Source organism: Cnephaeus nilssonii (genome assembly GCF_951640355.1).
Source record: "Cnephaeus nilssonii genome assembly, chromosome: 14".
NCBI lineage: Eukaryota > Metazoa > Chordata > Mammalia > Chiroptera > Vespertilionidae > Cnephaeus > Cnephaeus nilssonii.
Genome location: NC_137085.1, coordinates 6,213,309 through 6,227,773, shown reverse-complemented (window position 1 = coordinate 6,227,773; position 14,465 = coordinate 6,213,309). Strand labels below are relative to the sequence as shown.

General features: G+C 52.0%; 1 protein-coding gene across 3 annotated transcripts in view; it reads left to right on the top strand.

Annotated features, from left to right (window-relative positions):
* GARNL3 (GTPase activating Rap/RanGAP domain like 3) overlaps window positions 1-14,465 on the top strand; it is a 102,973-nt gene that overhangs the window by 64,603 nt on the left and 23,905 nt on the right. For 2 of the 3 annotated variants that reach the window (XM_079790131.1, XM_079790133.1), the window contains exons 8-16: window positions 321-384; window positions 1,969-1,995; window positions 6,228-6,303; window positions 6,903-7,001; window positions 7,413-7,516; window positions 9,234-9,342; window positions 11,017-11,062; window positions 11,848-11,954; window positions 14,026-14,141. In XM_079790131.1, coding sequence (XP_079646257.1) covers window positions 321-384; window positions 1,969-1,995; window positions 6,228-6,303; window positions 6,903-7,001; window positions 7,413-7,516; window positions 9,234-9,342; window positions 11,017-11,062; window positions 11,848-11,954; window positions 14,026-14,141 — 748 coding nt within the window. Of the gene's footprint in view, window positions 1-320; window positions 385-1,968; window positions 1,996-6,200; window positions 6,304-6,902; window positions 7,002-7,412; window positions 7,517-9,233; window positions 9,343-11,016; window positions 11,063-11,847; window positions 11,955-14,025; window positions 14,142-14,465 lie in introns of all 3 variants that reach the window. The other variant, XM_079790132.1, reaches the window with a different exon arrangement.

Genomic DNA, 14,465 nt, shown 5'->3' with positions numbered 1-14,465 from the left:
TCCTTTAGGAAATAAAAGTAAGAATCATGAAGATTAGTCAAGGTCGCCCAAAGAAACGCTCTCGATTCCTCCCTCCCTCCCTCTCTTACCGTCCGAGTGTCATCGGGGGACAGTTACATAAGGAAAGAACAGTGTGGTGTGTGGTTACTGTCCTGCGTTCACATAGTTACTCCTGGGTTCCTCCCTCGCTGGTCTGTCCCTGTGGGCCAGGCCACCCACGATTTCCCAGAAGATGCTCTCTGGCTTCCCTAAGGAGCCGAGACCTGCTCGCGTCGTTCCGTTCCTGCCACGCCTGCCTCATGCTCTCTGTTCTGTTTCAGTGCCATGAATCTGGACAAATTTGAGAAAGGCCCCAGGGAAATTTTTCATCCTGAGATACAGAAGGTAACAGAACTTTCTGCTTCATAATTGATCCGCTTAGATCCGTGTTAGGTCCTGGAGAACTCACACTGAGGTTCTGGTCTGGTGTGCCAGGCCCGAGGGGCAGGCCGGGAGTCTGTGTTCTCGGCACAGCCACCGCGGAAACCGCTAGCAATAGGCTCCTCCACCCATGAACCGAGAGGGGTGTGTTCAGAAGGATCTTATTGGCCTAAAAGCCACTCCTTGTACTGAGTGATGTAGAGTTATGTGGAATTGGAGGGTTTTTATAAAGTAATAAATACGAAATGTGGCCCTGGCCAATTTGGCTCAGTGGATAGAGCGTTGGCCTGCGGACTGAAGGGTCCCAGATTCGATTCCAGTCAAGGGCACATGCCAAGGTTGCGGGCTCGATTCCCAGTGGGGGGCGTGTAGGTTTCTCTCTCATCATTGATGTTTCTCTCTCTCTCCCTCTTCCCTTCCTTTCTGAAATCAATAAAAATGTATTTTAAAAATAAGTAAATAAATATGAAATGTGCTTGTTGGGCTGTGATTCAGGTAGAACGCTGTGCTGGGACCAAAGGGGACTGAGGCACAACCAGGGGTGTGAGGTCCAGCTTGAAGCACCAGTAAGCCCTGTTATGCTTGGAAGTAATTTTTATAGCAAACATGAGAACAGTTAGAATTATAAGTCGGTGGGCCTCTGGTACGTCATCGTATGGCTTATCAGCCCTTTCCTTCTTGGGGCGGGACGTGATCCCGAGACACTGAGCCCCAAACCCACGGAGCACACTGGTGCCCCTTCCCGTGGCTGCTGCTGAGCTCTCTCTGCCCAGTCGGCCCTGCCCGCTCGCCTTCCATAGAAAAGAGGACAAGTAAGCGAGATACAGCAGCCTCTGCTGTTTATAGCACAGCAAGGACGTTGATGCTGTCCCTGCATTCATGGTCCAGCTCTCTTCCCCTTACAAATAACTATTCCTGGGAGCTTGGCCAGTGTGTGTGTGTGTGTGTGTGTGTGTGTGTGTGTGCATGTGTGTGAGTATGTGTGCATGTGTGTGCATGCATGCATGTGTGCGTGTGTGTGTGTGTGCACGTGAGTGTGCCTCTTGGCAGCACTGATTCCCCGGCTCTCCCAGGTGTCTGCAGACTTCGTTGCCTTAGGCAGCCGTGAGCAGCAGGCTTTGGTTTAGGGGAAAGAGTCCTTACAAATCCCTGGATCCAAGAAGTCAATAGAACTAAGCCGCCTGCATTACGCAAAAGGCCTCTTGCCGCCAAGTGGCTGCTGCTGGGAAATGTGATTTGTCCGTTTCCAGCAGCATTTTTCTGGGCCGGAACCTTCCGGGAGGCAGTGTGCGCAAGGCCGGCTGTAGATGCACAGGGACCTGGGGTCTGTGTCTTCCTTCCTACGGCCGTGCACCGTCTTTGTTTCCAGATAATAGGACTTTCTGAAACGACCAGGTATTTTGTAAAAATCTGTAGAGCTAAATGTAAATGTTTAAAGCACTTCTGGATGGGGTGCTTTCAGTAAATTAAAGCTCGGCTTTCATAGTAAGTCAAAATACAAGGATCGCTGCTAAGCACAGGCATAACTTTTGAAACTTTGTTTGACAGGACCTGCTGGTTCTCGAAGAACAAGAGGTAAGTACTCTGCTGAGCCGTCTGTCCCTTTGTGCTTGGCGTCCGTGTGTATAACCGCGTCTCCTTCCGGTCCGACCTCTCCACGGACTCGCAGTGTGAGTCCACTTCCTGACACGGGTTCTTGGGTGGCTCAGGGGGTTCTGTGCAGCCACCATAGAGATGCAAACAGCCAAGCTACTGAAATCTGCTTGGGATGTTCACGTTTAACCTCGGGATCGGGGCAGGTACGAGATTTTAATTTTCATCCAATTGAAGTAGGCATCTGCACTTCATCACACACTCGGTTATGGAACGCCATATATATTTGTGTGGTTCCAGGCCCTGTGCCCCACTTTAAAAAAATGTGTTCTAAGTACATCACTAACATAGAGAAATACCTAAAATATTATAAATCGGCAATTGGAGTAAATAAATTACCGTTGTGCGTACTATGCCTCTCAGTACGTGGTCATATCATTCGTCCCGTTGCTCAGGCCAAACTTGGAAAAATCCTAGCATATCTCTCTCTCTCTCTCTCTCTCAGCCCATGTCTGACCCATCAGGACATCCTGCTGACACTGCTTCGAGACGGTCCCTAATCCACACATTTCTCAGGCTTCGTCTGCCACCACGCTCATTCGCTCATTCATTTAATCCTGCCAGCTTCCCAGCCAGTCCCCAGAGCCGCCCCGAAGTGGGAGGGTCCTCCGCAGGGGTCCTGGTGGCAGGGGCAGTCACAGGGCAGCCCCATAAAAGCTGTGGCCAGTGGTCAGTCAGCAGAGGGTCTCATTTCTGCATATAACTCGGCTTCACTCAATTCACAACCATCCCGAGAAGACTGTGGCGTGGGATTGGGAAGAGCAGTGGAGGCCCGGCTTCCAGCTCCGGTCCCACCGCTCACCTGGTACCGGCCTCGGGCAGCCTCGCCTTCCCCGGGCTTCCGCTGTCCTGTCTGTAAAAGGGAAGTGGATTTGGTGGACCTCGGGGTCCCCTCTGGTTCTAACAGGCTGTCAGTTCATAGCTCAGTGCTCTGGCCATTGGCCCAGACCTTCTGCCCTCGGCTAGCCAGCTGTCAGGTCGGCTGCACCTGGTCCCGGGCCTCCTGGCAGTCCGCTGGCTTGCTCCTGTGGTCCAGTGGTTCTCCACGTGGGTCCCTGGACCACAGCCTCAGCATCACCGGGGAGCTTGTCAGAGATACTCATTCTTGGGCCCGACTCCAGAACTGACTTGGAAATTCCGGGAGTGGAGCCTGGCTCTCTTTATTTTTAATACATTTTTATTTATTTCAGAGAGAAAGGGAGAGATAGAAACATCATTGATCGGCTGCCTCCTGCACGTCCCCTCCTGGGGACCAAGCCCGCAACAGGCATGTGCCCTGACCCGGAATGGAACCCTGGTTCATGGGTTGACACTCAACCACTGAGCCACACCAGCCGGCGGGCACTCTATTTTAACAAGCCAACAAGGTGATCCCGACGCCTGGTCAGGTGTGAGAACCTCTGCTTTAGTCTCTGCACTTTTCTTCTGAGAACCCCAAGCCTCTGTGGACCCCACGCCATTGGGAGTGCTTTTGAAGGGACCACTGAGAGTGGAGGAGGAGGTGCCAGGGTCCTGGAGCCGAGCGATCACTAGCAGCATTGCCAGAGAAGGGAGGCAGAGTATAGAACCCTGACGCGAGATCCCGACAGAACGCTGAGAGTTCACCCAACACTGGAAGCAGCTTGTGAAAAAGAAGCTGTATCTGACCTGTTTGCTTCTTTTCTCGTTTATTCTGCACACAGTTAGGCCATGAGTCTCCATACACCCTCTCGGTGCACCCGGCACTGTGGTGGGCCCTGCAGAGTCGACAGAAAGTCAGACCTGTGATCCCTCCTTCACAGGACTTAGGTTCCAGTGGTAGGACAGACAAACATGCAAGTTCAATAAAAGCATCAGAGTGTGAATGGTGCTCTTAGGAAAACAAACAAGGTGCTGTGATGGATAGGGACCCTGGGGGAGGGGGACTTGGGGAGACCAGGGAAGGCCTCCCTGGGTGGACATTTGAGCTGAGGCCGCGTGATGGGAATGGCCCCGTGGAGGGCGCTGAGGAAGGGCTGCAGGTGGAGGGCCGCGTGGGCGCCCTCCCTGTCCCTGCTCCACATAGAACATCACTGCGGGTGAAACTACGGCTACGGGTGGGGTGCGTCTGCCCCTCGGTGTGTTGGGGACAGAAACTGTCTGAGACCTTTAGACATTCCAAGTCTTGGCTCCGGAATGTAGCTGTCCTGACGCCTGGCATTGTGCCCTGACCCCCACCTCTGCCCCCACGGCCAGTGCTTTTAACACCTCCGATTCTGGTCTGCCCCTTAGCGGACCACAAAAATGCCCCCAGCAAGTGGGGGATCAGACAGCCTTGTAAAGGTTAATTCTTTTCCAACCCTAGATTTTACTCTATTAGGAAATACTTCAAGAAGTATAAAAACAAAGTATAGAGGCTAATATAATGAAGACCTATAAACTCACCTGTGGCTTAAGGGGAAAAAAAACTATTAAAAATACACTGAGTGCCCTGACCAGTTTGGCTCAGTGGATAGAGCGTCGGCCTGCGGACTGGAGGGTCCCAGGTTGGATACCGGTCAAGGGCATGTACCTTGGTTGCGGGCACATCCCCAGTAGGAGGTGTGCAGGAGGCAGCTGATCGATGTTTCTCTCTTATCGATGTTTCTGACTCTCTATCCCTTTCCCTTCCTCTCTGTAAAAAAATCAATAAAGTATATATTTTTTAAAATACACTGAGCTCACCCAGCCGGCGTGGCTCAGTGGTTGAGTGTCGACCTATGAACCAGGAGGTCACAGTTCAATTCCCAGTCAGGACACATGCCCGGGTTGCGGGGTCAATCCCCAGTGTGGCGCATGCAGGAGGCAGCTGATCAATAATTCTCTCTCATCATTGATGTTTCTATCTCTCCCTTCTTCTCTGAAATCAATATATATATTAAATACACTGAGTCCTCTGACCTCATTCCTCTTCTGTAGAAGCTATTACCTTGCATTGGGTATCATTCCTGCAGGACCTGATTTCAGTCCAGTGTTTAAAGTTGAGGATGGTGGACTGAACATTTGTACTAGCTACTTCTTTTTTATTGAATTTATTGGGGTGACATTGGTTAATAAAGTTATATAGGCTTCAGGTGTATGATTCTATCATACATGTGTGTTCACCATCCCAAGTCAAGTCTCCTTCCATCACCATTTCCCCCCCTTTACCCTCTTCTACCTGCCCCATCCCACTTTCCCTCTAGTAATCCGCATACTGTTGTCTGTGTCAATGAGTTTTTTTGTTTTGTTTTGTTTTGCTTAATGATTCCAGAGGTAGGGAACCATTTTCTGCCAAGGGCCATTTGTATGCCCACAAATAACATGATTCGCGAGCCATACAAAATTATCAACTTAAAAATTAGCCTGCTATATTTGGTCAAACATTTATTTGGTCAAACATTTAAGTAACTCGCCTCTAATGCCTTGGCAGAGTCAGACCAAATGATTTTGAGGGCCTTATAGGGCCTGTGGGCCAGATGTTCCCCACCCTGGAATCCCTTCACCTTTTTTACCCAGTCCCTAACCCCTATCCCCTCTGACAGCCGTCAGTCTGTTCTCTGTACCTATGACTCTGTTTCTATTTTGTTTGTTCGCTTATTTTGTTCATTAGATGCCACATAAACCAGTAAGTAAAATCGTTTGGTACTTGTCTTTCTCTGTTCTAGCTCCTTCTTGATTGCCTTCCCCCCATGTCTGTTTTGTGACTTCTTGAGATTAAATGTCTTTAGGAATTGGGGGAAATGAGCTACAGTTTCCATTTCTATTTCTAAGAGTCCACAGGTTTCAGCCTCGGACTGTCGTATTGAGCTTTGATTGCACGGAGCTCCCCTGTGCTGCCTGGAGTCTGGGCCCTGCGGGTGGGTCGCTCGGAAGATAGTACCAGCCTGTGGGTCCTGGGGGCCACTTACCTTCATGGACCTGGCTGCCTGCAGGCGCCGTTAGTAATGACATTACAAATGAATGGACTCATAAAAGCGGAGTTTCACCTGTAAACTGTCAGCATCCACAAAAAGGAAGGCGTGATTGTTCGTGTTGGTTAAAACTGAGATAGAGGGGAGGAAGTAATCCCCCAGAGTCCAGTCTGTCACGGCCGTGTCCCTGGGTAACGACGTCACATAACTGGGCATGCTCTGTTGACGAGATTAAAGTCACCACCTTTTGTTGTCTTATTGAAGGGCTCTGTGAACTTCAAGTTCGGGGTTCTTTTTGCCAAAGACGGGCAGCTCACCGATGACGAGATGTTCAGCAACGGTGAGTGTCTCCCCTGCTGACGGGCGCCCCCTCCCCTCGTGGCAGCTCTGACGACCACTTGCCGGTGGAGTTGGAGCCTCTAAAGCAGAGAAACCGCCGGTAGTTTTAGGAAATTGTGGGGTGAATTCCGAGGGTAAATTTGGTAGGGCAGGTGTTGCCCAGTTTCGTTCGTTTGATAAATACTTACCGGTCACTTAACCTGCCCCAGGTCTCGGTGGGAAATGACGTGGGGTGGGAAGAAGCTGGTTCTGCATAATCGGGAGCAGAGGAGGGCTCTTGTCTGGGAAGTCAGGGCTGGGAGAATTGTGAGATGGCGTCATTTCCTGTTATTTGGCACTTTTCATATTCAGTACCTTCTATTACTCGTGGAAACGGTCATATGTTGTACCTCGCAGTGCGAACCCCTGTGGCCCGCTGGCAGGGGAGGCTGGTTAGTCTGATGCTGTGGCTTCCTTCCCGGGGCTCCTGGGAGCCGTGGGCCCTGCTGCTGGGCCCGTTCCCTTTCCGGCCGCGCCATCCGCAGAGCTGGCTCTTCAGCGGCTTCAGCCAGAGAACGGGACTTGCTGCCGCACCTCCTTCACCCCCTCCCTTTTCCACAGAAGTCGGAAGTGACGCTTTTCAAAAATTTTTACACCTGCTGGGCGACACCGTCACTCTCAAGGGCTGGACGGGCTACCGCGGCGGCCTGGACACCAAAAGTAAGCTCGCTCGGACGGCTCTGCTGGCGTTTGCCGGCCTCCGCCCAGCCTGTCCGTAACGGAATTTATGCCCGCGGGGCGGGGGGGGGGGAGAGGGTGAGGGGATTTGAGCTCCACACCTAGACGGGCACGGGGTCGCTGTGCAATTCTGCCGTGTCTTATGGACACAGGATCAGTATTTGTGTGTCATCTCGTGTTACTTTGTGGCAGGAATCTGTCAGCAAGCGGGCGGAGAGGGCGAGGAGGTCTGTCCACGGGGCGGCGTTCACACTGCTGCTTCCCGCCGGGGATAGTCCAGAGGGACCTTAAGGACCATCGATTGTATGCAGCCCCCTCGTCTGTCGCACATGGAGACCCTTCCTCCGGCCCCGCGTTCGCTGCGCCCGCTCAGTGCGTGTTCGTGTTTTACAGATGACACCACAGGGATCCACTCGGTCTATACTCTCTACCAAGGCCACGAGATCATGTTCCACGTGTCCACCATGCTGCCGTACTCCAAAGAGAACAAGCAGCAGGTGGGTGCGAGCGCAGGCCCTCACACGTGACTGACAGCAGAGAGCTCCGCCCGCTTCCTGGAATCAGACTTTGGTGCTAACAGAGGAACAGAGCTTCAGGCCCCAGTTCAGGGTGCTGTTTGCAGTCTCTGTACTGGAACCTTCCACAGCCTTAGGGAGAACCACCCTCACTGGTGCCTTCACCAGAAAGTAATGAAGGGTCAGAGGGAGCAGTGCACACGCCTGTCTGTGTGAGAGCATGTGTATCTGTGTGTGAGAGCGTGTGTATCTGCATGTGAGAGCGTGTGTATCTGTGTGTGAGTGTGTGTATCTGTGTGTGTGAACATGTGTATCTGTGTGAGTGTGTGTATCTGCGTGTGAGCATGTGTGTATCTTCATGTGTGGATTGTGTATCTGTGTGTGTATATGTGTATCTGCATGTGTGAGTGTGTGTATCTGCATGTGTGTGAGTGGTTTGTGACTCCTAAAAGGCTGTTTTGCATTTACGCTACCTTTCCCCTGTGACTCCTCTCAGTGGGCCTTGTGTCTTGTCCAGGACTTGAAATAAGTACATTCTGAGTAACGGCTGATGAGTGTTTGCAAAAAGATAATCCTATATAATGAAGAGGTAGTATGCAAATTAACCCTCATGCTGTCACAAGATTGCTGTGCCCACAGCGGAGGCGGGGTTCCCGTAACGAGCGATCAGCAGGGACTTGAGGCTGCGCCCCCTGCCCAGCGGGGGTTGACTGGGGACCTCATGCCATGCCTCCCGCCCGGCGGGGCTTGACGGGGACCTCAAGGGGCGCCCCCCACCCGGCATGCACCAGAGGACTTCAGGCTGCACCCCCTTCCCAGTGAGGCTTGACAGGGGACCTGAGCCTGCATCCCCCACTCAGCAGGGCTTGATGGGGGTGGGGCTGGACAGGTCTGGATCTCTCCCAATGAGGGTGTGGCCGGCCGGGTATGGGTCTCACACGATTTTGAGGCGCACATGGGTGGGCAGGGACTTGACTCTGGGTCCCACGGCGCACCCCAGACTCTGACAGGAGGAAGATTTTCATATACATCTTACTAATTTTCTTTCATCTCTGACACTTCTATTATAGAGAAAGGGCAAATAGCAATTTTAAAATATTTCCTCTAATTAATTCCCTTTTAATGTGCATGAATTTTGTGCACTGTGCCACTAATATGACCTATAAGACTGAAAATATTTCTTGTCTGGCCCTTTATAGAAAAAAGACCACTGACTACAGTCTAGAAGATAATTTTGGAAAGGTCAGCTGGTGTCAGATTAGGTAGGGTCTTGTTTTAACCAAGTATCTGCGTCAGAACTACGCATTTCTAAAAATCCACACGCTGAGCCCCATCCCCAGGGAATTCGGATGCAATGCCTCTTGTTTGGGGGCTTTGGATACCAGGCTAAGGCAATGATGAATGAAGGTGAACACGATCAGAAAAGTAAAATGGGAGAGCGTGTAGGCAAGGAGGCTGGATAGGAGGCTTCTGCAGGGGCCGGACAAGGACATGGGGCCTGAATTGTGAGGGGCGAGATGGAGACGGACAGCAGGGACAGCAGAGCCGGGAGCTGGCTGGTAAAACCTGGGAGCCAAGGAGTGAAAGCCGGCCGAGGCTTGGGCTCTGTGATCGTGTGGCTGTCACACTGTGCTGCTCTTTCAGCTCTGGGCTAGGTCCGAGCGACTTCCTCGGTGACATTATTTATGCTCACATCCAGGTGGAAAGGAAGCGCCACATCGGGAACGACATCGTCACCATTGTGTTCCAGGAAGGAGAGGAGCCCTGTCCTGCCTTTAAGCCTTCCATGATCCGCTCCCATTTTACACGTATCCTGGACCTTGTGACTGCTCTGGTTCGGTGGGCTATCACTCAGCCTCACGGGACGGAAATGGCCCTCTCACCAAGAGTTATCATTGACTTGCATGTTATAATTGATTTGTGTTGATAGATTCTTATACCTGCCATTTGGGGTTTTCCCTCAGCATCGTTCTCTCTTCTCTCTCCATCCCTTGGAGTCATTGATGGATTAATTCTCAGACAATCCTTGACTTCTGAAATCTCTTCCCTTCCCTCAGATAGGCTCTGAAATGAGGGAAACGTCCTACCATCCATCGATAAGAACTAAATTAGAAGAATTCTTGTGAATCCTCTGAGAAATTTGCTTTGGGTATAAAAACTTGCAAGTGAGGATAAAAAGCCAAAATACTATTTCTTTGTTGATTCTAAGCCCTCATAATAGCTGCTGTATTGTCATCTCTTAAAATTTAAGAAATGATAGAATTCATCACATTTTTATTTGCTTCCTCTCGTTTCTGTGTAGCTCATGTTGCCAGCACAGGCCTGCTGCAGTTCTCTGTCCTGTCCGAGCTCGACTCAGGCAGACAGGCGCAGTCACAGACCATGCCAGTGAGACCCAAAGATGGGACCTTTGTGAGTCATACATAATTACTAAAAGGCAACTGATGGGCATTTGGGGAGACTCCGGTAAGAATGCTGGGGGACAGGACCCCAGTGACTGATTGTATCGGAAGTAGGTTGCTCTGCACACTGACTTGTTCCGTGTCACCTAACAGTATAGCAGGGAAGTTTATAAATAAAGTTGAAAATTGCCCAATTTCCTCCGTGAGGGCCGGGAGAAAACGCGTGCACCTGCACGTCCCTGGGGTTTGTTCCCACGGGCAGGGCTGGTGCTGGGACGGCGCTGTGCTTGCTGGGGTGCAGGACCCAGCCCCGCGCCTGCGGGGCCCCTGTAGGACAGCTTCTCCAGCCCAGGGCGGGACGGGAGGGGTGGCTCTGTAGGTGACGGAGGGGTGCTCATTCTTTTTAGAATTGCGTTTAGTTACACGTTTTGCTTGGGGGCATTTGTGTCTGGAAGGTGGGTGCAGATTCCTTCCTCTGAGGCTAGATGGGGAAGCACTTTGAGGAACTGATGGCTTTGTGGCCCGAGCTAAGGAAAGCCGGGGCGATAGGGGGCCGTGAGGGGGTGGTTAGGGTTAGGGGGAGGAAGCTGCCTGGAGGGGTGGTTCTATTTCAGCTCAGCGTGCCCAGCACAAGCCAAGTAGAGGCTCCCAGAGGCTGCCACCAGCCACATGGGTTTGTTTTTGGTTTGTTTATTCTACCAAAGCCAGAAGGAGAGCGGGGAATTGCTTTTCTCTTCAAAATGTGTCAGATGAAATCTATGACTAGTTTCCTGTCGGGATCTTTGCATTCCAGGCAACAGCGTTGCTCTTTTTGCTTTGCTGGCGTCTTCCTGGCTTAGCAGCTTTATTCATATTGCTCTCCTGACACATTTGGAGGTTTAGCTCTTTCCCCAAAGGATGAACACTCAGGTTGAACTACGTCTTCCTGGGTGGTCTCCTTCAAAGAAGTCCTCCGAAGGGCGACAGGTGCCCTGTCCACAAAGTGCGGGTCTGGGATGACTCCCCAGAGGGATTTTCAAAGCACAAGCCTTGGACTGCGAGCATCGGGCTGTTGATTAATCTCCTTAACCATCGCCACAGATATTTTTGCCTTAGTGAGGTATGATCCACACAACGACAGTTACAGGTAGGTACCGACTTTGTCATCACTCCCTGGTTCTGATTCTCACGTTTTCTGGCTAATTTGTGTTCATGTGGTGAGACTCTTGATATAGATGTTTCTCGATTGAGTTGATGTGGCCTCGCCGTAGAGAACTTTCTTCAAGGCCACCCTCTCTTTGGGGAAAACGTGTTCCATGTGACGTTGCTCCGTTCAGGAGACCGAGGGCCCGGGTGCTTTGGGGCTTTATGGCCCTCTGCAGTGGGCACAGGGGGATGTATCTGATCCTGACCAGAGCACCCCCTTTCCGAGGCTGTATCCTGCCTGCTTGTCCTTCTGGTCTGAAACACTCCTCTGTGAAGGGCATCATGATGTTGTAAAAAGGGCATGAACTTTGGGCCAAATAGATTTGGGTTGGAATCCCCACTGTCACTTAGTAGCGTGGAGGCTTTGAAAAAAAGCATCTGTTGTCTTTAAGCCTTGGGTGATGACAGAATGAGGTAATGATACCACCTTGGCAAGTTGGTGAGAATCCACTGATGACGTGTGTTCAAATACCAAGTGTCTCCCTGGTATGGGAGTGCCCGTGGGTGCCCATGGCGGCCTTTGCTGTGACTGCTGGGCCGGGCCACGAGGGACACAGGGAGAGCTGGCCTCTGCCCGAAAGCACAGTGCCCGGCGCTGGCAGCCACAGGAGCACCTTCTGGGGCGTGAATGTCCCTGCCCATCACGTGGGCAGCTGGGCACATTTACGGTCCGGATGCCGTGGTCTCTGAGGAAGAGGCAGGTAACCCTGCGGCCTCCCTCCACAGGCTGAAAATCTTCTCGGAAGAAAGCGTGCCGCTCTTCGGCCCGCCCCTGCCGTCCCCGCCCGTGTTCACGGACCACCAGGAGTTCAGGGACTTCTTGCTGGTGAAACGTAAGTGCTGTTTTGAAATGTTTTTTGCAACTTGTTCTGTGTCAGAATACATTTCTCCAGATTCTCCGGGAGGCTGTGTAGGAAAGTGTGTTGCTCGGGCACTGATTCCGTGCCACGTCCTCATGCGAAGCGTCTTCCGTTTCCTGAGGTGTGTGCGGCTTCCCCGGTGTCCTCCTGTGTTCCTGCCCTCTGTCCCCTCACCTGCGAGGAAGGGTCTTGAGACCTGGGGTGCGGGGGGTGAGCCGTGTTTGTGGAGTGCGGGCTCAGGGAGGGAACCACACAGGCTGGTAGTCCTTTCACCAGGGGTTAGAGATCACTCAGCAGCATAGGACTCAGGTTACCCTCGGCTTTAAATGGAGCCAGTCGCCTGGCCAGTGTGGCTCAGTGGTTGTGTCGAGCCATGAACCAAGAGGTTGCTGGTTTGATTCCGTCAGGGCACATGTGGGCTCGATCCCCAGTAGGGGGAGTGCAGGAGGCAGCCCATCAATGTTTCTATCTCTCTCTCCCTCTCCCTTCCTGTCTGAAATCAATAAAACATATATACATACATACATATATATATGTTTTTAAATGGAGCCAGTCAGCAGGGAGACTTCTTCAGCCCCTCAGAAGCTTGGGGTGGGAGGTCATGAAGGGTCAGTTGAAGATTTGCAGAGGGGACCCAGTGGAAGAACACAGGCCTGAGATTATGAAAAGGGGTGTTGAAGTCACAGAGGAGGGAGCCAGGAGGACAGAGGGGTTGGTGGACTGAGAGAAACGGTAGAAGCCAACGATCAGACGACTCTGAATCCGGACGTGGATTTATTGGGAGGGAGGGAGGGAGGGAGGGCGCCAGGTGGAAAACTCTAGATAACAGGAAGTGGCATTTCAGCAAAAAAAAAATTGGAACTTTTCTCCTTATTCAGCTAAAACAAGTCATTTAAGATGGATATTTCTGGGATACTAAGGAAAAAATAGTGTCAAACAAAAACAATTCCCAGTCACAGAATGAGAGGAAATGCAAGACGTTCATAGTTTAAATTCCTTAAGCGATGTCTTGCCAACAGCGAACCCGCTGTTCCCAGCATACAGGCCTTACCCAGGAACAGCCTGTGGCAGGGCGTTCGCTGTCCGGCCTGTGAGCGCCATCCTGCCTTCGCCCTCCGTCTGAGAAAGAGAACTGTTAATAATAGCTCACTCGTTCAGTTTGATGTGCCAGCATTGTGCTAACTCTCTATATGTATTATGTCATTTAAAAATGTACAACAACCCTTACGAGGAAATAGTTATACCCACTTTACAAGGTAGAAAACTGAGGCCCCACACAGCGACACCGTTTGCTGAGAATGTACATAGCAGCGCCGCTGGCGTTCAGACCCACCGCTGTCTTCACCGCAGACTCCTCACCCCCATCATGCTCTGTCCTGTGCCCTGACGCATGGCTGGGCAGCCCCTGTAGTAACTTCAGTGTCTAGTCCACTAAACCACTAGCTTTCTTTTCCCAGAAGAAACTTCCATTAGGCTAAGTCAACTGTTATTTTTTTTTCTAACAAAAGGTAGCAAATATAAATCTTTAATCCCATGGAATGGCATCCTGTTGGATGAGTGGGTGGATGGGTAGATGGAGGGATGGGTAGATGGGTGGGATGGAAGGATGGGTGGATGGAGGGGTGGGTGGATGGGTGGATGGAGGGGTGGGTGGATGGGTAGATGGAGGGGTGGGTGGATGGGTAGATGGAGGGGTGGGTGAATGGGTAGATGGAGGGATGGATGGATGGATGGGTGGGATGGAAGAATGGGTGGGTGGATGGGTGGATGGAGGGGTGGGTGAATGGGTGGGTGGATGGGTGGAAAGGCGGATGGGGCAGGCTGGGTGTGTAGGTCTTCAGGTGATTACATACACCCGCTGCTCGAAGCTTGCAGCCCAGGGATGTAGGTTTGCATAAAGAAAGCGGGCTTTGTGAGGGAGTTACTCGTGGTCGTACCGTATTCGGAAAGTGGGTGGTGTCACTGTGAGGCGTGTCCCTGAGAAGGACGTTCCTCGATAGCACGTTCGCATTCGTAGTGCCCTTTATAACTTGGTTTATTTCAGTGATTAACGGGGAAAAAGCCACTTTGGAAACCCCGACCTTTGCCCAGAAGCGCCGACGCACTCTGGACATGTTGATTCGGTCTCTGCACCAGGACCTGACGCCTGACTTGCACAAGGTAACCCGGGTCCTTTCCTTCGCGGGGTCTGAGCTGGAAACCCAGCCCCGCGATGAGTCCTGGGAGACGCGCAGAGGACTCGCCTGGATCCTGCTGTCAGGACAGCCTGTGGCTCCGTGGCCCGTGGCTGGCGTCCTCTCGTTGTTCCCACGACAAGGAGGATGGTGACTGTCCCCACACGGGAGCATGGTTTCACAAAGCCAGGGCCGTGGGAATCGAGGTGCAGGCTGGGGCAGGCGTGCCAGGTCGAACAGCAGCCCCTGGAGCGTTGGAGGTGCTTTTGGGGGGTGGCTGGCTTGGTGGCATTACTCACATGACCAGGGC